General features: G+C 36.2%; 1 protein-coding gene across 2 annotated transcripts in view; it reads left to right on the top strand.

The window, feature by feature from the left end:
• The window catches only part of ARHGAP32 (Rho GTPase activating protein 32), a 174,440-nt gene that overhangs the window by 126,253 nt on the left and 21,664 nt on the right, over positions 1 to 26,523 (top strand). For both annotated transcript variants that reach the window (XM_090257889.1, XM_090257890.1), the window contains one exon: positions 20,965 to 21,114. In XM_090257889.1, the coding sequence (XP_090114015.1) occupies positions 20,965 to 21,114 (150 nt within the window). The remainder of the gene's footprint in view (positions 1 to 20,964; positions 21,115 to 26,523) is intronic.

Below are 26,523 nucleotides of genomic sequence, written 5' to 3'. Positions count from 1 at the left end.
TAGTCTTCATCATCCGTTCTGTGCTGTCCAAGTGGAAAAGCATTGCCCTCCAGCTCATGAAAGGGAAAGAAACCAACCCATAGAAGCAAACAAAAGCCACCTGAGATTCTATCAGTGTTCTCCACTGAGCTCCATAGCTTAATAAAGTGCAAAAAATTATATGACATCAAAGTGAACGTGATTACATTTTAATCTAATAAAAAATTTCAAGACGAGTTTTCACACTGTAAAGATTAAGGTTCTAAATTTTCAGATTTCTAGAAATTCATGTAGTACTTTTGATAATCCTCTTACCTTTGATATTACTGAATTCCTAAGAATGCATAATTATTGTATTTTAATTTTTATAAGAGAAAATATATAATTTTTTTCCTGCAATAGTACTAGTTTTTAAACTTTTATCAAACAATACTAGTTCATCTTAGAAAAAGAACCCAAATTATTTTAAAATCCTTAGCAGAGATGCTTTCATAGCTTCTATTTTATAACCATCCCAGCGTGTTAAGAGTCCTTTAGTGTCAGCAATTTATATCCATCCACATCATGCTTCCTCCTACTCTCCTCTGCTAAAATGCAAATCTTTTTGTTCTGTATTTAGAAATGCAATTAGTCAGAGTCTTATATAACTGAGGTGGTAAAGTTACCAAGTTAATTTTTTTTTTTTTACAAAGTTAAGGAACAAAACCAATCACTATTTAAATTTCTAATTTAAATTAAAAAATAAAAATTAGTATCTTATTTTAGCAAGATAAATGTGTGACTTATTTATATCTCCCTAAAATCATGCAAGCTAAATTTGAGCCCTCTTTGATTTCTATTACTGAAGCTTATAGCTCCTGGAAAAGTAAATATATAATGTAAATAATAAGAGTGTCTTATCTCAACCTGGTGACCATTTTCCCAAGGGAACTGTAATGTTTAAGGTCTAAAATATCATGTCCTTTCTAATGTATAACTTTTGGTTTCATTCTTAAGAGGAAGAGATACATTTTTCCTCAAATATCCAAATATTTCAGTTAACCGCAAGCATGTCATGACACATAAGTGTTGTGCTGAATATTCTGAAGAAGCAGTTTGCTGCTTGCTTTCTGCTTCTCTTTTTCCAAGGGAATTGTTCTTATCTTTTCTGTCTGAAAAGCTCTTTAAAATTTAACTACAGATTTATTTTTTAGATCCCTAGTGTCATCTCTTTGCAGTCTGGTTAGTAAAGCCTTTGAAATGCCTCGTCTTCTCTCTCATAAGTAAATGGAAACCAATTTGACTTATGTAACTGTTAGAAGCTTTGTAACTTTCCATCAAGAGCCTTTACTGTCAATGTTATTTTTAGTTTAGCATTGCCTGTACATGACATTTCTCAAATACCTAGGTTGCTTCCTTTGAGGGTGGAATGTTCAGATATCAAACTGTGACATGACAGTCGTCCACATTCTGGAACCTCATCCCTGGGCTGGTCCCAGATATTTTTTCTGGTTGTTTCTTGCAGCTGTTACATGCATCAGTTAGAGACTTGTGTTTTCTCTTCCAAAATTGTTGATGGTCTTTTGATAAAAAATGATTATGTACTTTCTTCCACATATATTCGACAGTGTATTATGATTTAATACTCAGATTTACCTAAAGATTTTCTTGGACATTGTGAGATGGTAAGACGAGATGAAATCCAAGGCTGTAGCTGCTGTAGTCTTGCTTTAAAAATTGGAAGTAAACTCAACAGTTTCTAGAAAGGCAGGGTTTTGCATTTTGATTATCACCCTGGTAGAATATAAGTTTTCAGAAGTTCAGCACCTATCGATACTATTTACCTCTTTTTCTCTTACTAGCGTGAATTCTTAAACGTAGTTCAAAAATCAACCTCTATTAAGGATATGGCATTTTCTAATAAAAAACAGTATTATAAATGACCTTTATACCATTCACCAAGGTTTTCCTAGCAAGTAAATCAAGGAAACAAACAGTATTGTATTATATGATGTGATCAACAACTGTGACTAGCTTTAAAGATAGTACGATTATGCATTAAGTCCTGAAAATAGTTATAAGCATGCTGTATGAGTTAGTTATTAAAGTACCCCTTACTATTCTAAGTTTTCATAGGGAAAAATAAATAATTTAATTTAATTTAATTTTAAAAGTGCTAAGCCTAATGTATTATACATAAAACAATAACATTTAACAATGAGCTTTCTATCTTAAAATTTTATACTAGCCCTTTCAAAATGAATTAGAAAGCCTGATTTCTTTTTTTGGCACTGCTTGCCAATGAAGTTTTAAATGATGTCCTTTTTTTACCTCCTGATAAATTTTCCTAATGCAAAGACATTTCCCCCAGACTTTAGAGCTTTCTTTGCTTTATACTTTCTCATGATTTCATGATTTTTCATGATATCTTAAATATTTTCACTGAAATTTAGAATTCATAAATTACTTGGTTAAACTGTTTTGTTTTGTTTTTTCATATTATTAAACTGTGATCTAAACTGGTTAATTACCTTGTCTAAAATCTTACAAGTTATTGGCAGAATCAGGACTAAAACCTTATCTCCTGATTTTCACTAGCTTATACCTAGCCGATAATAGGCATCATTGGATGGACGACCTTCATCATACTTATCTGTTTTATTATTGGAAAGGCATAAAAGCTTTCAGTTATTAGACCATTGGTTCAAGGATGTATTTCTGAATCTTCAAGTAGAATTGCTAACATTTTATGCTTACTAAATATTTTTACCACATTCAAAGCTCTATTTTTAGATATTACAGGATAGCACCAGATACATTAATAAAAAGGAACTGAAATACATGTATTAAGTCATCTTGACTTAAAGCTGGATAATTAGAGAAGAGAGGAAATGTATAGTGTCATTAATCTGATAACCCTTATTACATTTAGAAGTCATTACATTGAGTGTAATGGGAAGTTAATTAGATTTTATGTAATATACCTGTTCTTATGACAAACTATTACGTACTAAAATCTAGTGATCAGATACTGGTTTACATTTTGAATTTAAAACTAAATTTAGAGTGTGATGGTAACACAAACTGAGTTTAAAATAGCAAACCCATGTAAAGCACTGGAACATAATAAGCTCTCAATAAATGTTAACTAAACTATAATTATTGTTATATTACTGTAGTCTCTGGATTTTCTTTCAATTTTTGTTGGATATCTGGTTTAGGGTTCAAGTTTTCTTTTTCTTCGTCTTGCTTTTGTAGGAGGGAAGGCCGATCTAACACAAGATTGACCAGAAGATTTACAGAGATAAAAATAGACTCAGTGATAGAATTTCTTGCATGTGTCCTTATTTCATCAAATAAAAACTTACTCTGAGTGTGGTTCATAAGAAGTTCCCTTACTCTGATTTGGATGGTGTTTTTCGTAAAGACCAAAAGAACACATTATCAAAATTATTTAGTTGTATTTTCCATTACTGGCTTTAAGAACTTCCTTTATATCATTATTCATCCTCAATGCTTTATTTATATTAAAGCTCTATTATATTGTGAAAGAGGGAAAGGTACAAGATGTTCTATATTTTAGTTACTGGAAAAAGTGTTTTTAGTTCAGTTGTTTAACTAATATTTGAGCCACATGTTAGAATCTTGCTCAACTATATAGAAATTTGTCTTTAGAAGGTTTGTGGATCATAGATTACTTTCTGAGTCCATTTAAACTAATTTGATATACTCAACGCTATAAACCAAGTAAGAGTGATGTCACAGTTGTCTAGCATGAGTGCTGACTGAATGGCTTCAAAAGCTGTATTGCTTAGGTGCCCAGCGATCTTTGTTTTTATGATTGTGTTTTCTTTACTAAAAGTCACTTCTGATATGTGTACCGTATTTCTATGTTTTTCCAGTTTCTAAGGGAATTTTGCCATGGTTTAAGGCTTTAGTTTTTTAATTTGCTACTTGCCTTCTCAGGTCTTCTCTACTCATTTATTCCTTGCAAAGGGCCCAGGGGAAGTAGGAGTCAAGAGGCTGACTCATCATATAAGTAGAAGTGAAGAGGATGACTTACCATATAAGTGTAAAAGCAAGATTTTTAACTGCATATAAATTTAGTTGGCCACATTTAAAATTTAAAAATAAAGAAGACAAAAGAAATGGTCATCTTAATAGTTGCAGAGAAATCATTTGATAACAAGTTCAACACTTGTTCATAAATATCTTAGAAATCAGAACTGGGGAATTTCTTGAAAATGTTTGTACCCCAAAACTTCAAGAAGATTTTATTCTTAGTAATGAGACATAAGAAACAATCTATTTAAAGTCAGGAAGCAGATAATCGTTTATTGGAGGATTAGTGAAATTAGAAAAAAAGAAATAAAAGGATTGGAAAGGAAGAAGCAAATCTATGTTCTTGGCAGATGATTGTCTACAAATCCAAAAGAATCTACAGTCAAATTTTTAGAAGTAATAACAGAATTAAGCAGGGTTGCTGAATAAAAGATAAATAACAATGCCAACAACAGCACTTAACATTTAATAAGCTTTTTCTATCTAGCACTAAGTGTTTTATACTCTTATTTAATCCTCATAACAATCCTATTAGGTGACCTTGGATAAGGAAAAGTATCTAAAAGTATGGAAACCTGTATTTTTTGACATGCAAAATTTTATACAATAAAAGATAAGCCACAAACATGGGGAAGAGGTTTATAACATGTATAATTGACAAAGGATTTATTTTCAGATTAAAGAATTTTTGACTGTCATCAAGAAAAAGACAACCAAATAGTAAAATGGGCAAAGGGTTTGAACAGTTATTCCACTGAAGAGGAAAATTGAATGGCCAGTAAACAGATGAAACAATGCATAACTTATTAGCAAGTACAGAAGAGTTTTGAAAAGGAATAAAACTCCGTACTGATCAGACTGGCAAAAAGGGAAGAGTTCTGATAGAACTAAATAGGACAAGAAATGAAGACTGGTGACCCAGAATATATTCGGTGGGAACATAAGTTGGTAAATCATTTTAGGGACTGTTTTTATGAAATTGAAATATGATTGAAAATTAAATACAACCCAACAGTCCTTCTCCTAAATGTGAATGCCAGAATTCTCTCACTGGTGCCCAGGGAGACACTGCTGACATTTTTTAATGCATTGCTGAATTTAATAATAAAAACTTGGCCCTGGCTGGTGTGGCTCAGTGGATTGAGTGTGGGCCTGTGAATCAGAGGGTCACCGGTTTGATTCCCAGTCAGGGCACATGCCTGGGATGCAGGCCAGGTCCCCAGTTGGGGCTATGGGAGAGACAACCACACATTGGTGTTTCTCTCCCTCTCTTTCTTGCTCTTTTCCCCCCTTCTCTAACAATAAATAAATAAGTAAATGAATAAAATCCTTAAAAATATATTAAAAACTTCGAAACCCTCTAAATGGCAGTCCACAGGAGAATGAAAATATAAGCTGTGGTATATATACTTGTAAGGGAATACTGCAGTGCAGTTAAAATGAATATCCTGAGCCACAATTATATATTCTCAAAATTTATAATTTTGAAGGTTTGATATAGTATTGATTTCATTTCTGCAAATTTTAAAAACATGCAGAAAGATAGAAAATATTATTTATGGCTACATACATGTGAGTTAAAGTATAAAAACATACATGGAAACTTAAATTTGGAATCTAGTTTCTCTAAAGAGAATTGGGGGAAATGCACAAGAGTTTGGCTCTCACTGTAGTGCTTTAATTTTTTTATTTTTAAAAAAGGGAAAATAAATCTGAGAAAGTAGTATGGTTAAATGTTAAGAAGTGAAAAAACTAGATGGGTACATGGATATTTGTCATATTCTCTTAAACTTTTCTTTATAAGCAAAGAATTGAGTAAGTTTTATAAATTTTTTTTACTTTGGGCTTTAACATTTCTGTTAGCTTCTTAGCTCTTGATTACCTAGGATAATCGTGATCCCCAGGCCTATTTCTTCGGGTTGTGTTTTTGAATTAGTTTGTCCTGAAAACAAGCTCTAAGGGCTATATTAGGTCATACAGAGCAAGCGCAAGGTACAGGCCAGTAGCCTTCGCAGTAGTAACCAGGTTAAAACTAAGCATAATACAATAGGATTTTTTGTCTCAGCAGTTTTTTTTCTAAATTCAGTTTTTGGATATTCTTTTGAGAAGATTTTTCTTTTTAATCCTCACCCTAGGACATATTCACTGATTCCAGAGAAAGAGGAAGGGGTGGGGGTTGGGGGGGCAGAGATTTTGAGAGAGAGAGAGAGAAACGAACATTGATGCGAGAGAGAAACATCAATTGCTTGCCTCCCTTACTCGCCCCAACAGGGATCCAATCCGCAGCCCCACTGTGCGCCCCGGCCAGGCTGGGCTGTTGCAGAGGCTGTGCCCTCCCTGCTCCGCTGCACCCTTTTGGCTGGGAATGTGGGCTCCGCGGAGGTGTCTGGGTAGTCAGGGTTGTGGGTTCTGTCTCCTTACCATCCCACCTTCGCCACATGTGCCAACACGCCCACCGTCAGATGTACCACTGTGTGCATCTTTCAGGAATCTGCCCGCTGAGCAGAGGAACCGTAGTTGTGTTATAAGTGTCCTACTAGTTGTAGATTGAAGGGGCTATAGATACAAGGAGGTCTGCTCACTCTACCAAGGTGCTCAAAATATTTCAGAGTATGCAACAGAGACTTAGAATTGGGGTAGCTATAAGAGACCCTTAAATTTCATGTAGTTCAGTGGCCTATACGTCTGTTAAATTTCCACCAAATGGTCATTTAATCTGTGTTTGAAAACTGAGCGAAAAAGAAGGATTTGGGTACAATTGTGAGAATCCATTGGGCGTGCGACAGATTATTACACTCATACTTCATTATATCCTAGGTTTCATCAGGACAAATCCTCAAGTATTATGCTTCCCACCTCTACCCCCGCTTTTTGTCTGATTGACTCTGACTTTATTACAGATCTTAGAATGTGATGCGTGTAATCAAACAAACATAATGCCAAGGCCGCGATCTGGCACAAATCATCTTCCCTTAATTGCCTGAGAAATTAATTCAAACCCAGAGTTTTCTCAATCTAATTTAGGGAGGTTTTTGAGACCCAATTTAGAGAACTCTAGTTTAGGTGAAATATTATGAGAAAGTGAAAATTCTTTTTTTTTTTAATATTGATTTGAGGGAGAGAGAGAGACATCAATTTGTTGTTCCACTTATTCATGCATTCATTAGTTGCTTCTTGTATGTTCCCTGACCCGGGGTGGAACCCACAACTTTGACATACCCACAACTTTGGCATATGGGGACCATGCTCTAACCAACTGAGCTACCAGGCCAGGGCAAAATTCTTTGGTTTTGCTGGAGAAATAATACACTTGTGTAATTGAAAACACCCAGTGCCCACTTTTCTTTTTTTTTTTTAATTTTTTTCTTTTTTTTCTTTTTTTTTTTATGCCCACTTTTCCATGTCAGAGTTCACTAATGGCTTACTGAACTGTATGTTTTTAATGTACCCCTATAAACAGGTTATTGGTGTCGTAAAGATTGGCCTTGCAGATAATAAGTTGTGTCATACTGCTAAAGCCTTTTACTGCTGGAAAGACGAGTTTGGTTGGGTTTGTCTCAGGTTTGCAGACATCAAATCTATGTTGTCTAAATAACATGGAAAAAGTTAACATTGGGGCACATGTGGCATTTTAACTCTAGGGAAATTGAATATAAAATGCTATGATTTGATTTTGTTGAAGTATTGTTTTGTGTTTTATTCTTGATTATTTTATCTGTGGAAATGTCATTGTTATCATTTTCACTTCCCTAATCATTTGGTAGACTTTAACCTTAAGATCCTTAACTGCCGCATTTCAGTGTTCCTCTGTTGAAATGTTTCTGTAAGCACTTAACTGTCTAAAACCAAGCCCCCTTTCTGCCTTCCTCAGTGGGAGCCTTGGGATATTACTGACAGTGTTTCAGACTTCTCTTCCTCAAAAGGTAATTTTACTAACCAGTTTACTCATTTGCTATGAGGCAGTGTGTGAGAGACAGTGTACGTATCTAAAAATAAGCTTATTTTGGCCATTTTATTGTCTTAAGAAATGAAAAGAAAATATAAAATTAAGGCATTAATATGAAGAGACATTTATATTGGAAAGTATATTGGAACATAACTGAATTTAATATTTATATTAGTTTAAGTTTATCTTAGTTTATATTTATAAAGGTTTACATTTCTGATGCAGTGAAATTCATCTATCTTGACAGATAACTGATTAATTATGGATGCCAGAGCTCTTGACCGCAACTGTCTATCAGAGTGGATTAAAATGCCATTTATACAAAATAACAGCAACACAGACTGTACATGCAGCTTAATCTTTCTTTGAAATCTTAGTAATCATGTGAGATTGTATTCTAGTCACCATTATGAATATTAGTTATTACAGTGTCTCAGATTGGGGTATAGATTATTAGGGTGAGACCACACTCACCAAATTCTCGTGACAAGTTTACATTTAAAGTTCCCAGTTTATTTAGTGATGTTTTTGAAAAGGTGACAGAAGCAAGTTGGTTGCACAGAGTAGAAGCCAGGTTTCACATATATCAGCGGTTTCCCAGAACCCTCATTACCGTATGAAGGCACCGAGTTGCTCGTGACACTTTCCGCTGGTCTTAATTTTGTGTCTTATTGGAGCCTTTACTTGAGCCTTACATCATTATTTAGAAAAAAATAAATAGTCTTCACTCGAACAGAAGAGGATAGCCAGGTTTCCTCGTTCTGGAGCCAAACTTAGCACACCACAAGCGGCGCCCGAGCTCCCGGAGTCCTGGGAAGGCCCGCTGTTACCGGGCTGCCCTCTGACCAATGTGCTTCTGTTGTGTATGGGAGTTTGGTTGGCGGAGCATAATTAGAAATCGGCATCCTTACAGTTACCGTGGAATTGTAAATGTGCATATTTCCTGGTTAATGTATAATTAGTTCCAATCAGTAATTCCAGATAAGGTACTGCTAATGGATGTGAAAGAGGCACGCATACCTTTTTCTCTACTAGTGAAGATCCTGTTCACTATGGAAATCTACTCGTGCAGTTATTTAAGTAGCCTGTCTCCATGTGTACTGACAGTCATCACTCCCTTCCTTCTTCTCTTCTGGGGACTGTGGTTACGGACTTACATTTGTTAATTTTTTTACTGTTTCACAATAGGTTATAGTCGCTCTGTGCAGTGTTCGAATCTTTATGATGTCAGAAAGCTGCCCAGTGTTTGTTCAGCTCAGTCCTGCCCGCAGGGCTCCTGATGGGTGTGGTGTTTCCCATGCTTTCTGTCACAACGAAATGTTCAGTCCGACCTTGCTTTTCCTTCTGTCAACTAGCAAAAAAGCATTACTTTAAGGAGTCCCGGTTAATTTTATTGGGGAATATTTAGAAATTCAGATCTGAAACCAAAAGTGTTCATTGCACCTGGGATGTCATTGTTTCAAAGCCTTTTCAGTGGTTAGAGCTTAGGGAAGACGTACCACTTAATGGTGGGGGTACTTCTGAGAAATGCATTGTTAGGCGATTTCATTGTGCAGTTACCCCCACTTACGTGGTACAGTGTAGTGCACTCCACACCAGAAGTGTGTGGGATAGCCTATTGCTCCTGGGATGCAAGCCTGTACAGCATGTTCCTGTGCTGAATACTGTGGACACTTATACAGTGGTATTTCTGTATCTAAACAAAGAAAAGGTACAGTGAGAAGCATGGTATAAAAGAAGAGGATGGTACACCCGTGGAGTGCAGTTACTATGCACAGACTTGGCAGGACTGGAAGTTGCTCTGGGTGAGTGATTGGCAAGTGAATGTGAAGACCTAGGACACTATTGTCCACTACTGTCAACTTCTAAACACTGCACACTTAGGCTACACTAAGTTTATAAAAAGGAATTTTTATTCAATAATAATTGACCTTAGCAAACTGTAACTTTTTTTTACTTTATAAACTTTAAAAAATTTTATATTTCAATTACAGTTTACATTTAATATTACTTTGTATTAGTTTTAGGTGTACAGCACAATGGTTACACGCTCATATACTTTACAAAATGTTCCCGCGTTATCTCAGATACCCACCTGGTACCGTACACAGTTATTACAATATGACTGACTATATTCCCTGTGCTGTCTTGTAATTCTTTATTTGTAGTTCTTAATCCCTTCACCTTTTACACCACCCCCCCAACCATCCTCCTATCTGGCAAGCATCAATTTGTTCTCTAGATGAGTTTATTTCTGTTTTATTTGTTTTTATATTTCATGTATAAATAAAAATCATATGGTATTTGTCTGTTTCACTTAGCATGATACCTTCTAGGTCCATCCATGCTTTTGAAAATAGCAAGATTTCATTCTTTTTATGGCCCAGTAACATTCCACTGTATATATGTGCCATCACTTGCTTTTTATCCATTTTCTGTTGAGCCACACTTGGGCTGCTTCCATAGCTTGGCTATTGTAAATAATACTGCAACGAACATAGGGGCGCTTGTATTCTTTCAAATTAGTGTTTCAGGTTTCTTCAAATATATTCCCAGAGTGGAGTTGCTGGGTTATAAGGCAGTTCCATTTTTAATTTTTTGAGGACCCTCCATACTGTTATCCATGGTAGCTACACCAATTTCCATTCCCATCAGCAGTACATGAGGGTGCCCTTTTCTCCGCATCCTCACCGGCACTTGTTGTTTGTGGATTCGTTGATGATGGCCATTCTGACAGGTGTGGCGTGATAACTCATTGTGTTTAAATCTGCATTTCTCTGATGATTACTGATATTGAGCATCTTTTCATATGTCTATTGGCCATTTGTATGCCCTGTTTGGAGAAGTGTCTACTCAGGTCCTCTGCCCAGTCTTAAGTTAGATTGTTTGGGGTTTTTTGTGTTGTGTGAGTTCTTTATAAATTTTGGATATTAACCTCTTTTTGGATGTATCATCAGCAAATATGATTTTCCATTCAGTTGGTTTTCTTTTAATTTTGTTGATGGTTTCATTTGCTGTGCAAAATCATTTTAGTTTGATGTAGTCCCATAAAAATTTCTTTCCTTTTGTTTTCCTTGCCCAAGGAGATACATCAGAAAAAAAAAATTGCTAAGAAAAATATCAGAGACTTCAGTGCCTATGTTTTCTTCTTTGAGTTTTATGACTTTGTTTCTTACATTTAAGTCTTTAATTCATTTTGAGTTCATTCTATATGGTGTAAGAAGGTGGTCTAGTTTTATTTTTTGCATGTATTTGTCGAATTTGCTCAACACCATTTATTGAATAGACTGTCTTTACCCCACTGCACAATATATTCTTGCCTCCTTTGTCATAGACTAACTGATCATAAAGGCATGGATTTATTTCTGGGCTCTCTGTTCTATTCATTGGTCTCTGTGTACCATGCTGCTTTGATCGCTATAGTCTTGCAGTATAGTTTGATATCAGGTAGTGTAATACCTCCAACCTTGTTCTTCTTTTGCAAGGTTGCTGTATCCTTTTGGAGTCTTGTAGTTCCACATAAATTTTTAGATTATTTGTTCTAGTTCTGTGAAAAATACCATTGGTATTTGGATACGAATTGTGTTGAATCTATAGATTTATTTGGGTAGTATGGACATTTTAATGATGTTAATTCTTCCTATCTATGAGCACGGTATGTGCTTCTATTTATTTGTACCTTCTTCAGTTTCTTTCTTTAGTGTTCTATAACTTCCTGAGTACAGGTCTTTTACCTCCTCAGTTATATTTATTTGTAGGTATTATATTGTTTTGATTCAATTGTAAATGGGGTTGTTTACTTAGCTTTTTTTTTCTGATAATTCATTATAGGTATGTTAAAATGCAACTGATTTCTGAATATTTATTTTGTGTTCTGCTACTTTGCGAAATTCATCGATCATTTCTAGTAGTTTCTTGTTAGAATCTTCAGGGCTCTCTACATACAGTGTCATGTTATCTGCAAATAATGACAGTTTTACTTCCTCTTTTTCAATTTGGATGTTCTATTTTTCCTGAGTGATTGCTGTGGCTAGGACTTCCAGTACTATGTTGAATAAAAGTATTGAACGTGGACATCCTGTCTTGCTCCAGATCTTAAGGGAAACACTTAGATTTTCCCCTTTGAGTGTAATGTTGGGTGTGAGTTAGTCATATATGGCCTTTATTATGTTGAGGCATGTCCCTCTATTCCCACTTTCCTGAGAGTTTTTATTATAAATAGGTGCTGGATTTTGTCAAATGCTTCTTCTGCATCTATTGGTACTATCATATGAATTTTATAATCTGTTTTGTTTACATGGTGTGTCATGTTAATTGATTTGCATGCAGATACAGAACCAACTTTGCATCATAGGAATAAATTTTTCTTGATCGTGGTGTATGACGTATTTAATGTATTGATGACTTTGCATTGTTACAGTAATATTTTGTTGAGGATTTTTGCATCAATGTTTAACAGGGATATTGGCCTATCATTTTCTTTCTTTGTAGTGCTTTATCTGGTTTTGGAATTAGGGTAATGCTGGCCTTGTAAAATGAGCTTGGGCATCATCCCTTCTCTTGAAATTTTTATAGTAGCTTGAAAAGGTTAGGTGTTGGGTTTTTTGTTTTTGTTTTTGTTTTTGTTTTTGTTGTTTTGACAAATGTTTGGTTAAATTCGCCTGTTACACCATCTAGTCCAGGGCTTCTGTTTGTTGGGAATTTTTTTATTACTATGATTTCATTAATTGAAATCATTTTTTTCAGATTTTGTTTTTTCTGTATTTAGTCTTGGGCGTTTGTGTGTTTCTAGGAATTTATTTACTTTCCAGGTTATTTAATTTTGGCATATAATTGTTCATAATACTATCTATTCCTTTGTATTTCTGTGGTATCAGTTGTTACATCCCTTATATTTTATTTTAGGAGGTTCTCTCTTATTTTCTTCATGAGTCTCGTTAAAGGGTTGTCAATTTTGTTTATCTTTTCAAAGAATCACTTCTTTGTTTCATTGATCTTTCATATTTTTTAGTCTTTATTTCATTTATTTCCACTCTGATATTTTTTGTTTTTTTCCTTCAACTCACTTGGGCTTTCATTGTTGTTCTTTTTCTGGTTCCTTTATATGTAAGGGTAGGTTTTTTATTTGAGGTTTTTCTTGTTTCTGGAGGATTGCTATGAATTTCCCTCTAAGGACTGCTTTCACTGTCGTACAGATTTTGGATTGCTGTGTTTTCATTTTCATTTGTCTCAGGATAGCTTCTGATTTCTTCCTTGATCTCTTCGTTAACCCTTTCATTGTCCAGGAATGTGTTTTTTAGCTTTCATGTGTGTGTGTTTTCCAGTTTTTGTCTTGTAATTGATTTCTACTTTCATATCATTGTGGTTGGAGAAGATGCTTCATTTGATTTTAGTCTTCTTAAATTCATTGAAACTTCTTTTGTGTCCTAACATGTGGTCTACCCTGGAAAATATTTTATATCCACTCAGGAAGAATGTATATACTGGGATAAAATTCTCAGACAATATCAAATCTCTCTGCTCAAATGTGTCATTTAAGGCCACTGTTCCTTGTTGGTTTTTTTCTTTGGAAGGTCTAGCCATTGATGTTAATGGGGTGTTAAAGTCTCCTGCTATGATTGTATAACTGTTCATCTTTACCTATATGTCTATCAATATTTCCTTTATATATTTGAGTGCTCCTATGTTGGGTGCATAAACATTTACAAGGATTCTATCCTCTTGTTGTATTGATCATTTTATTATTATATAATATCATTTTTCTCTTTCATTATAATTTTGTTTAATAGTCTATTTTGTCTCATATAAAGTATTGCTACTGCAGCTTTTTTATTCTTTAAAGTTTGCATGAAATATGTTTTTCCAACCCTTTAGTCTGTATGTCTTTCAAGGTGAAGTGAATCTCTTGTAGACAGCATGTGTATGGGTCCTATTTTCTTATCCATTCAACTACCCTATGTCTCTTGATTGGAGTATTTGATCCATTTAAAGTGATTATTGATAGTTATGTATTCATTGCTGTTATTCAACAGATGTATGTTCTTTTTTTTCTTCCTTCTCAAAGAAGTCCCTTTAATATTTTTTGTAATACTGACTTAGCTTTTTCTTTTCTGGGATTGTTTTTATTTCTCCTTCTGTTCTAAGTGATAGCCTTGCTGGATATAGTAGTCCTGGTCGTAGGTCCTTTTTTTCATCACTTTGAATATTTTGTGCCAGTCATTCTGGCCTGATATGTTTCTGTTAAGAAATAGGCTGACAGTCTTATGGGAGCTCTCTTATAGGTAACTCTTTTCTCTTACTGCTTTTAAGATACTCTGTTTTTAATCATTGCCATTTTAATTATGATGTGTGCTGATAAGGGCCATTTGGGGTTCATCTTGTTTGGGACTCTGTGTTTCCTAAACTTGAGTGTTTTTTCTTCACCAGGTTAGGGAAGTTTTTAGTCATTATTTCTTCAAATACGTTCTCAATTCATTGCTTACTCTCTTTATCTTCTGGTACCCCCCGTGACACACATATTGTTACTCTTAATGTTGTTCCAGGTGTCCCTTAAACTGTCTTCAATTAATTTTTTTTTCTTTTTGCTGCTCTTATTGGGTGTTTTCTGCTACTCTGTCTTCCAAATTGCTGATTCAATCCTCTGCTAAGTGTAATCTGGTGTTGATTTATTCTAGTGTATTCTTTTCAGATATTCTAGTCTTCATTTCTGACTGGTTCTTTTTTATGGTTTCTATGTTTTATTTTTATGCTTGTTTTTTTCTTTTATTTTTTTTTGAAGTTTTCATTGAGTTCATTAATTGTTTCCCTAAGTTCCTCGAATATCCATATAACCATCGTTTTGAACTCCATGTCTGGTAGATTGCTAGCCTTTATTTCAGTTAGTTCTTTTTCTTGAAATTTCCCCTGTTCTTTCATTTGGAAGAAGTGTCTTTATCTTGCCATTTTGGCTGCCTCTCCATATTAGTTTTTGTGTTTTAGGTATATCTGTTCTGTCTTGCAGACGTGACAGTATGGCTTTATGTTGTAGGTGTCATGTGAGGCTCAGTGGCCCAGTCTTTCTGATCACCTGAGCACTGTACTGCAAGAGTGCACCTTTGTGCGTTGTGTGAGCCCTCCCGTTAGAGTTGAGTCTGGATTGGTCCTGGCCTGTCTGGGTGGGGTTAACTTCCACGCGACTGATAATTGACCCTGACCACATTGTGTGAGCTGCTTTGTGAGGGCTGGCCCCATGAAGCAGAATTTGCTGCAGCAGGGTCTGGTGCCTGCCAAATCTTCCCTTTGCGTGTGCCTTTTTGGAGCTAATAGGGTCATGCTCTCATGTGGTCTAAAGTCAGCGACTGGGTATGTTTGTTCAGAGCCTTTTGGGAGGGGCTCCAGTGCAAGTCAATGTCAGATGCTGCCTGTGACTGACCCTGGGTTACCTTTTAGGAGCTACAAAGTGATCCACAGTTGGCCACTGCTTTTGCTGGGCCTGGGTGTGCATGAGAGCAGTCAAACTGTGTCCCAGAGTCTCCTTCCACTAGTAACAGGGCTGTCAGCAAAAGAACCAAGGCACCACAAGATCAACTTTTGCCTGCAGGCTGACTGTTAATGCTCAGCTACTGAAGGAGCCTCTGTTGGTACATAACTTGTATGAGCCAGTTTCTCAGTAACTTACCAGGTGTGGGTGAGAGGTATTCCCCAGGTTAACAGAGATAGAAACTTGGTGCCACAGCTGGATCTGAGGCTACTCTGCAAAAGTCTCAGCGTACACCAGTGCCACCTGCTCCCCACCCCCACCCGGCGGCCTTGGGGAGTTGTCAGGGTGCAGCCAGTAGAGCTCACTGGTCTAAAATAGATTAAGGTTTGGTGATGTGCAAGTTGGGCTCTGCACAGAAATAGTAGCGCCTGTCCGGCTTGCAGGGGAAAATAGCCCTCATACTAATACCACGAAACTCAGTCTCTCCCTGTGTGTCTCTGACCCCCGCCCCCCGAGTGTCCTGGGATTTTCTGAGTGCTGTTAAAGCGACACTGCAGCATGGACCCAGGTTGACTGCAGCCAGCAGATTCCTCTGGAGGATGTGAGCTTGGCTAGGTGGGACCTCGGGGAGTTGGGAAGGTGGGGCTAGCACCTGTCCCCAGGCTGAGAGGGGAGTGCCCAACCCAGGAGAGATGGCATCTGTGAGCGGTTGGAAGAGAGACTCAGCACAGGGACACTGGCGGCTGTTCCTCCAGCCTCTCCCTGATGCCATGTAACACAATCTCTGTCCGTGTCACCCCGGGGCAGACAGAAAGCTGGAGCCCGTGGTAAGTGCTCCCGAGTGTGATTTGGGGCGCTAGCCCTTTAATGGGGCACCTAGGTATCCAGCAGTCCCCGTTCTCACCCAGGTGGATGGAATGCCCGCTGATTTTCACACCAGATGTAACATGGGTCATCTTCCCAGTACTGGTGCTTCAGGCTGAGGAGCCCAGCGTGGGGCTGAGACCCCTGCTCCTCAGGGCAGACGTCTGCAGCGGACATATCCCTCCGGGTTCTCAACTGCCGCATGTGGGTGCGCGTCCTGCCCTTTCCGCTTCCTCGCCCGTAGCCGTCTCAGCATGGCTTCTTCGGTGTGTTCTTACCCTTGACTTCTATTCAGTCAGTCCTCAGATGGTTCTCCAGGCTGATCGTTTTATAACTTAATTGTCATTTTGCTGTGGTCTTGGAAGGAGGTGAGTGTAACTGCCCCTACTCTGCCACCGTCTTGGAGTCCCCTGTAAACATTTTAATTTTTTTAAACTTTACAACTTTTTTGTAATATGACTTAGCTTAAAACACAAACATATTGTATAGCTGTACAAAAATATTTTCTTATATCCTTATTGGATAAGCTTTTTTCTACTTTTAAATATTTATTTTTTTACTTTTTGAACCTTGTTAAAATGAAGACAAACACATTATTCCAGGTTTACAGCGACAAGATCACCAATATCGCTGTCTTCCCCTCCACGTCTTGTCCCACTGGAAGGTCTTTGGGGGCACCAGCATGCACAGAGCTGTCATCCGTGATGACAGTGTCACTTTCTGGGATACCTTCTTTAGGACCTGCCTGAGGCTCTTCTTGAGGAGGTGTCGCTTTTTTAAGAAATATGACCATGGTCGTTTGCTTGGTTTTTGTTGGTTTGTTTGTTTGTTTTTTCATCAAAAATTTACATGTACCATTCAGTGTTAGAGGCCACGTTTTCAAACTTTTTAGGGAGCATGTTGAGATCTGCAAAAGCTTCTGTAACTGTTTCACTGTGAATTTTCTTGCGGGTTCTTCTCATGGGACCACTATCGTGTATGTGGCTTGTCATTGGCATGACTGTCTGTATTTTAATTTTGAGTTCGTGTTCACATTTCCAACTCAAAGGTTATATTACCTTCCTTTTTGACTGATACATTGGGGAAATTATGTACTTCATATTGGTAGGGAGAGAAACTACTTTTTTTAAAGCCAAACAGTAATACCTCTCTGCAGGTGTATTATAGTTTATTCAGCCAATTCCCTATTAATGCACATTTGGGTTTCTAATACACATATTGGTTTCGTCGGCAGCCGTCCGTCTCGAGAGACGATGGTGTAGCTTCTTAAGAGTCTATCTGCACCGCCGAGAATGGCTGTGCAGTCCGACTCGGGAGTGACACGGTATCTGTCTCCTCCCGTGTTGAATCGACATCTTGCGATGACGCTGAAGGTACAGAGCCTGGGCAGGGTGATATGGAGGGTCTGCTGTTGCCCATGCAGCAGACCCCCCCTCTCTTCGCAGCTGAAGGGTCCAAGGGAAAGACGGAGTCAATACAGCTTGGCTTCAGGTGCGCCGCAGGAGTTGCCGGTGTTGACTACAACGTCAAACCGCCTTAGGGACTCCGGCTCCGGATTTTCTGTCAGGGTTTACTCCCTTAGCCTTTCCCCTGAAGAGGTATGCCGCAAGGCAGCGGAGGTTTTTTGGAGTCAGAGTTTTCCTTCTCTGATGTACCCTGACTGGAAGATCGAACCAGCGACACTTAGCTCGCAGGCCGACGCTCAATCCACTGAGCTAAACCAGCCAGGGCCACATATTGGTTTATTTTTAAAGAAACCCTTAGAAAAAGTTTAAAGTATTAAGTCAGTGTGTTCTCACTGCATGAAATCCAAACTCTGTATTACGGCCTCCAGCACCTGGCCTTTGTAGACCTCTTCAGCCTCATTTCATACTCCGTACTGTCGTTTTTGCTAATAACTACGCTCCCATGTTCCAGTTCAGATATGACTTCCTCCCATCTCCCTGACCACCCTGTTCAATGTGGGTTTCTTTCCTCTTGTCGCTGTAGCTTCCTTCTATTTCCTTCCTAGCAGTTACCAGCATCCTACCTTGTGGTCTAAACTTGGGCAATATCGTACAGTGGCCAAAGCTTGGGTTTTCAGCTGGACCACCTGATTTCGAGTCCTAGTTATGTGACCTTGGCCATGGTAGTTAGCACTCTGTGGCTGAGTTTCTGTATCAAAATATGGGGATAATAATAGTATTTTCCTTATAGGAGTCTATGAGAAATGAATGATTAGTAAATATAAACACTTGTGTGGTTGCCAGCACTTAGAAATGTAAAATAAATGCTGAGTATTTTAATAGGACTTAATTGTTCATCATCTTTCTCCCCTCAGTGAACTCTGTGACAGCAGGCGACGGTCTCGCTTGCTCCACTCTGTAATCGCGGGAGTTGGAACAGTGCCTGACAGAGTGGGCATGTCCATATTTGTTGCTGAATGAATAATAGTTAAAATTCAATTCCCATTCCTTTGCAACATTCTTGGGAATCTGAGACTAAAAGAATGCTTTCTCATATACATTTCATACGATGCCAGAGGCAACAGATATTTTCATCAAATTCAGCCTCCAAATATGAATGCCTATCATTAACATGGATCTTGGAAATTCTGGACAATTATTACAGTTAGAAAAAGAAATCAGAAATTATTTCTATCAGAAATACCTTGTCCCACATCTGCTTTGATATAGTTACATATCCATGAAACCCAAAAGGATCAACTAAAATCCTTCTGAAAATGCCGAAAGTTTAGGAAATGATTGGATTTGAGCTATACATAAATAAATTCTTTTGTAGCATACTGGTGACCAACAGTTAAAGCCCTAATTGGAAAAAAGTATTATTCTATAAGAGTAGCAAAAATATGTAAAATGCCTACTAATTTCCCTAACAGTACGTATGTGTAATGTATATTTATAAAGAAGATTAGAAAACTTCACCGAGAAATATAAAAGGTTTAGAAAAATGATGACATGCCCCGATTCCAGGTGGAAATATTTTTGAAATTAAAATTCTTCCAAATATATAATTTTAATGTTAATATATTAAAATATGTAAATGTTAAATTATTACAAACCAAATTTTTTGCATTTTTTGTAAATCTTGTCAAAATTATTTTCAAATTTATGTAGGAAATGAGAGTAAACAGAAATGGTTTGATGGCCACTTTTTAACAAAAATTCATAACACACAACCTCCTAGCAGCTAGGGAGAATAAGTCATTCAAGGCCAAAACTTTTAATATAGTAATATGCTATGTGGGACATATTTCTGTAGTTACCCAAGTGTGCTATAATTATCTCACTAGCAGATAAGTGAGCATATTGATTTTATAGCAGGGAACCTCTGATACCAGAGAGATTGTAGTTTACCCAGAATTTCAAAGCATGTCAGAGATAGCATCAAAATTATACTGATGATTATAAGAATATTTTAATAATTGATATACAAAAACTAAATTTCCCACTTAATCTGTGTATAGTCTAGGATGATTGCCTTGTCCCACTTTGCCCAGGACTTTCCTGGTTTTAGCACTTAAAGTCTCTTGTCTCAGGAAACCTCTCAGTTATGGGCAAACTAGTTACAGTTAACTACCTCCGTATAGTTCATAAAAAAAGATGTTTATGTCTGTAAATAGTGTTTCACACAAATGAAGAGAAATTGATGGCAAATGTCTCATCTGGTCCATCTAGGCCACAAGTTACGTTTGGTGACAGAATTTTCGTAGGAGGCTTCATCAGTTCAAGGGATGTAAGATTTGAGTTCGCTCAAGAATCTATAGTAGGATTCAGTAAGGCTCCCAGCAATCATCTGCAGACTGAGTAGGAGGATTGAGGCCATGTGGTTTAGCAACTAATCTCTGAGCTCATGATATTTGTTGTATGATGAATTTTAGAGTGATTTACCCTGTAAGCTGCCCTTAGGGATTTGTTTGCATCCAGTTCTTTCACTGTTATCTTTCTAAAATATCAATCAGTGGAAATATTTTACTTTGTATTCATCTACTTATCTCTTACCTTGATCTACAAAGGATTTAAGGTTATACTGATATTTCGTATACTCTAGATGACTCTTAATAAAGATTTCATTTTTTTTTTATGTACGTGTTTTGTATTTACATAGCAATTAGTTTGACAAGTGTGTTCTGTAACATAATGGGATTGTCTTCTTGATAAAATTAAAAGAGGGCATTGCGTTTTTTGTTTGCTTCACTTTCCAGATTATAAACGCCATGAAAATTTCTAACTACCAAGTAAAATATTTTATAAGTCAGCTAGAAAGGAAAACAACATTTACTCCATATTAAGTCTTACTTATTATGAACATCTCCAAAGTAGTATATTCGAATAAAACTCAGGTGCCAGTCATAATCCTATAGCATCCATAGGTAATTGGAAAAATGGCTGGTTTGCCAAGCTTGATCTAGATGTCACAGATTATAATACTTAGATTTGCTCACACTCCCATGAAGTAAAATCACATACAAGTGAGATGAAAGTGCAAAATCGTGATGTTATTTAAAAGTAACTGTTTCCTAAATTCTGCTGAAAATTTCCTACAGAATGTAAAGTGTGCACCTAATAGGTTATTTTGCAGTCAGCCTGTTGAGATCTTCATTTCTTTTCACACTAAGTAAAAATGTAACCTCTTGTTACAACAAAGATATTTTCTCTTTGTTACTCTTTTTTAGTGTCTAAAAAGCACGGCAAGCTCATTACTTTCTTACGCACATTCATGAAGTCTCGTCCAACGAAACAGAAGCTGAAGCAGCGGGGGATCTTGAAAGAGAGGGTGTTTGGTTGTGACCTGGGGGAACACCTTCTGAATTCTGGTTTTGAAGGTAAAAACTAAATTTATAATCTTATAACTTCAGTTTTTAACCCCTCCATGTTGATGTTATTATAATCGATTATGACATAGATTAGGTAAGTTATATCTGTTTCATTTAGTTACGCACGCATGGAGCATTCTCGGGTACATCTCAGCTCTGGGGATAGCTCAGCGTAAAGAGAGCTAAGAACATACTTCGGCATCAGATATACTTCTGGTGTGTTTAGGAAGAGTAAGCCATTTATATAGAGGGCACAATAGCACTGTCAGTGTGCATTATTTTTGTATCTGTCCCGATGGTTTTCTCAGCCAGCTTTCCCTTCTCACGTTTTATTTTAAAATATTTATTGAATTTCTCTTTTGAAAAATAGAGTCATAGTTTTGAGGCTATAACTTTGATAGCTAAAATATTTAGTTCCCTTCTTCGTAAATCAAATTGGATGGATGAATGGAAGGGTAGGAGGAAAGCAAAAATAGGGCTTTCCTTCGATCTTTAAAAAAAAGCTCTTTCCTCTACCAGTTCTTGTAGAGATGCAAGAATAATATTAAAGAAGTATCTGAAGTACCAATAAATTTTGTTAAGTACCAGAAATAGATGATTTGTAAAATTCTGAATCCTGATGGGTAATACCCATTGTACTTTTTAAGACTGTTGATGAAAACCAGTGTAAATACCAATAAATACCAAGTTCAGATTAAGGCCTTACTGAATGCTTAATAAATACCAGTATACTTGTAACGTGAATTTCATGCAGCCTATGCCATGTTGCTTGAGAGAAAACAAAAAAAGTTGTCATTCCCAAACCACTGATAACGCATTACAGTTACAAAAAAAGGGGGGTACAAGAAACCCTGAGGATTATTTTTGCAATTAGTTAAGTACACATTGAAAAATAAGCCAATGAGCTCAGCAAAGAGCGTAGTTAGGGGGGGAATTGGTGACAGGATATGGGACATAAAAGCTTTACCAGATCCTGAAAACATTATTCAGGACTAGAATGTTGCTGCTGTAGAGAACGAGGTATGAAGAAAACAGCGCACAGTGTGCAGAAGTCATCCTTACTGTAGATAAGAACCCACCATTATGAAGTACAGGTTTAAAAACATCATGAGGAGGGAATGGCTCCTTATTAAATTTATTTTGAGATAAATAGGAATTTTGAAAAACAATTCTCACTTCATCACACTGAAAATTCCAGATATATAAATGAGTTAACTCTTTTAAGCTTGTAGAAATGCTAACATGTTATGGTTTTGTTTTGAGATCAAAGAGGAATAATAGCTTTCTCATATTAAAAAAATATAAAGGAAGAGGTGGCCTCAAATATGTAATTTCCATGTAATGAAAATAGCAAACGTAAAGGAAAAGTACCACGGACAGGGAAAATCATCCTTTTCTGGATATGATGAAATGCTTCTAATATAGTGCATGGGAATGTCGTTCAGATTTGTGAGAAAATTGAGGCCCTAAGTAGAAGACTGAAGAAAAATAAAAACATATAATTTCCACAAGGAGTTGGGTAGTAAACAAATTACAGAAAAGTGTTTAGGCTCATTTGTTGTAATCATGGAAATGTATCTTTAAGTAATTTTGAGATACCATTTTATATTGATAATATAATAAAGCTGCATTTCTAAATTATGATAATATTAATCATAATCAAATAGACAGCTAGATATTTCTCCAGCAAAAATGGGTTTATTTAGAAACAACAAAGAACTGCAATTCAGGACAAAGGAGGAGGATGCTTTTTTAATGGACTCGGGAGGGGCTGTCAAAAACCTAGTCTCCTGGAGGAAACTAAAAGCATGAATGAAGCGTAGTGACTCAGCATTGTCTGAGGTCTGGCCGTCTGCCCTGGGCTGCACTGTTACTGGGAAAGCAGGAGTCTTCCGCCTGCTGAGTTAGTCAGGTATCACTTCCTGTGATGGAAAAAAAAGTCACTTTTTGTTGGAGGTGCAAGGTATGTTTCTTCCCATTGGGGTCAGTATGTGTGTTAAGTGGCAGGTGCGTGAGAGTTTTCTCTCCTAGCCTCCTGACTTCGTGTTAAACAATAATTCTGTTTGTTAATTTTCACAATACCCAGTACTATTAAAAAACAGCAGCAGTTTTATCAATAGATAAAAATTGTTGGTTTGGGGTAGCTCTGTGAATCCCCCATAGGGATTTATCCAAAGGTTATATTTCAATAAAAACAAAAATTTTCATTATAATGAACATTTTTTGCACTATGTATGAAAGCAAAAAGATGGAATACTCACTTTTAGGGTAATTCTCTTCAAATTATAAAGTGTTAAAATTGTAAATTTAAATATAGCGTGGAAATTTGAAAAATGTTATCTATAAACAGTAAATTTACCTTTTTAAAAGTATGGATAATTAGGCAATAGTAAAAAGAATATAATTATGGTGGAGTATTATATGTAAAGACTTTGCAATTTTTTTCTTAGCTTTCCTGCTTTTTTTAATTAAAAAGAAGGAAAAATAGAAGAATATTAGACATTAATTTGTAGTCTTAAAGAGAACTCTCTTGCTAAAGGCTGATCCAGAGGTGAGTCTATTCAAGTGATTAGAAAAGAAAAAAGAAAAAAATGTTAATTTGTGACATGAGAGTGTAATTGTAATTTGATAAACCTTGAAGACTGAGGTCAGATACATTCTAGTTAGCATATTAAAATAATTTGCTTTTTGGAGATGGTAAAAAGTGAATAATAAATATTCATGTGAAGGATATCATTTGAATAGTCAAAGACTAAATTAACACAAAAAGAGAAACCTTTGAAGTTTATCAACTAAAATTTTAATTAGGAGAGAAAATGGTTTTTAATATTAAATTGACTTATTAGTTTGTCTTTGATGTCATAAATGTGTGAGAATTTGAATTTTTTAAGATTTTGAGACTATACACTATATAGATTGTAACTACAGTCATACCGTGTGTGTGCGCGTGTGTGTGTGGAGAAAGAGAGAGACTATTTCAAAGTCTAAATTAAAACAAGTAGAATTGAATATGTATTATATATGATATTTCAAAGTCTAAGTGAGAACAACTAGAATAATCCTGAGGAGAAAAAATGATATATCAGGATTATATATATAATTATAAGAAGAGAGGAGATATAAATATGGATAAGTGAATAATGTTTATAATCATTCTTTATGATTACCCTGTTTTAGTAGGGACTTTAAAATATAAATACAGTAGTCCCTCTCTATATCGCGGTTCACTTATCGCGGCCTCACTGTATTGCGGGATTTTTTAAAATGTATTTAATTATTTATCGCAGATTTTTCGCTATATCATGGGATTTTGCGGTACTGTGTACGTATGTTGTTAAAGTTACGTAGGTTTAAGAGTGTAGAATAAATGTAAGGTTCCCACTTCACGGGGGGGGGGGTCTAGAACATAATACCCGCAATAAGTGAGGGAATACTGTAAATAAATATATAAAATAGATTTTGTACCAGAGTTTTCTAAGAAGAAAGCCCATATCAGTATGGTTTTGTATGTGACTCATTCTCTGAATTGTATTTCTAATGAATAATGTTAAACTTTCCAAACTTTTGGGCGCCTCCCTGTTGGAGCAAAGACAGACCTGACCTGTTTCTTCTATACAGAGTGCTGTAAGGAGGCATGTAGGAGCCTGACAAGGCATTTTAAAAACTTTTTTTTTGTGACCTCTGGTACCAGAATACACTCAGGATGATCTTAACAGTGTCTCAGCTACCACAAATCACCATGCTTATAATTGAGTTGATTAAAGGTTTTATATCAGTTATTTACAGAATCAAGTTTTTTAAAAAATCCCCTACACGGCACCTTTTTGTGGATAGATCAGACTAATTTGTCATTTACTTGGGCATCCTTAATTATAGAGTCAAACACTTTTGTTTCTTTTTCTTTCTGTATATCTTTTTCCTTTTGTATTTCTTGTGGTTTAAGCTTGCTTGAATGAGATCATTAATATGAGGGAGTGTTTTCCAGTGTGTCTGCCATGCTCATTAGCTTTCACACACCAATTCAGCAAGTTTTAGTTGTACTCAGCGTTGCTGGTGCGTGTCCATTCTTAGTGAGTTTGATGGAGGGTGGATGCCAAGATTTAAAAACAAAACAGGTTTAATATCTGCAGCATTCATGCATTCCATAACTATGATAAGATCTATTGTAGTGGAACAAAGAGGTTCAGATGTCATCAATTTTTTTATAGGACTTGTTTTTATTTGTTGCACATATTTGAAACTGAATTTCCTGTAAATGAAATTTCAAATGAGTTTGCTTTAAAACAAAGCAAGTACTTTATAGAAAACTAGGTAAAAGTATATTTGATACAAAATATAAAATATATTTTAAAGCTCAAGGTGAGGAAACTCGGTAGCCTGAATTTATTTCTGTGTTTGAGGGTTTTTTTTAAAAATTCTTGTTTTACAAAATTTGTTTTACCATAGTTAAATGGGGATTTTATAATCAGAGCACACTGGAAAAAAAACAATGCCCAAATAATCTCCTTTAGTTAATCATATTTTCTTATCCAAGAACCATGATGTGCATTCCAGTATGTAACATTTCACTAAGGTGCTCCTGGCCTGGAAGCCACCACGTGAAACTCGGCTTTTTCATCTGTATTAAGGGAGACAGTTTCCTCCCTGTAAACTGGAGGTAGAGATAGGCCTTCTCCCATGAAATTTGTGAGAACTAGTGAGGGTATTTATGATAAAGTACTTAGCCTGGTACATATTACATGTTCAATAATAGAGCTGCTTAACAAAATTATTCAAAGGTAAGGAGTTTGTTTTAAACGTAAGTTATAGAATCTGACAATTTAAAAGATAGGATGCAGGAAGGACAACAAAAAGCAGGAAAACCAAGGAAAAGCCTGCAGAGTAATAATAAAGGACTGATACACAGCAAGTCCTAGAATAACATCATTTCTTTTAGCGTCATTTTGTTACAATGTTGGTGAGGTATGGCTGTAGGAACCTAACTCTTCTTTGTGACAGTCAGCCTGTGGTAAAACTGGTTTCATTATATGTCATTTCACTTAAAGTTGCAGAACCTCTTAACATTGAGGACTTACTGTACGCTATAAGTGAGATATATTAGCTAAAATGATCTGATTAAAATATTCACCACTCTGGATGTTTTATAAAACCCTGGTATAGTGGTAGTTCTTTGCAGACCAACTAATGTTTGTCCAATACTTCTTTTCAGTGATTTTAACGAATACTATCAAATGAACAGTTACTAAGAATTTATCAGCCTATATTGCAAACAAGTAGTTCATTTTCAGCTGTTATACATTTTTAATTATCATACATTTTTTAATCATATAGTTTGAATGTTCTTTTCTAGACTGTAGGCCTTGAATAGCTGTCTGTTTGTGTCAGATTATTTAGTGAAGTAACCAGAGAGAGGACCCT

This window comes from Furipterus horrens, unplaced genomic scaffold, assembly GCF_987537825.1.
Source record: "Furipterus horrens unplaced genomic scaffold, mFurHor1.1.pri manual_scaffold_11, whole genome shotgun sequence".
In the NCBI taxonomy this organism is placed as follows: domain Eukaryota; kingdom Metazoa; phylum Chordata; class Mammalia; order Chiroptera; family Furipteridae; genus Furipterus; species Furipterus horrens.
Note: the sequence above shows the minus strand (reverse complement) of the source record. Positions and strands in the feature narration are given on the sequence as shown.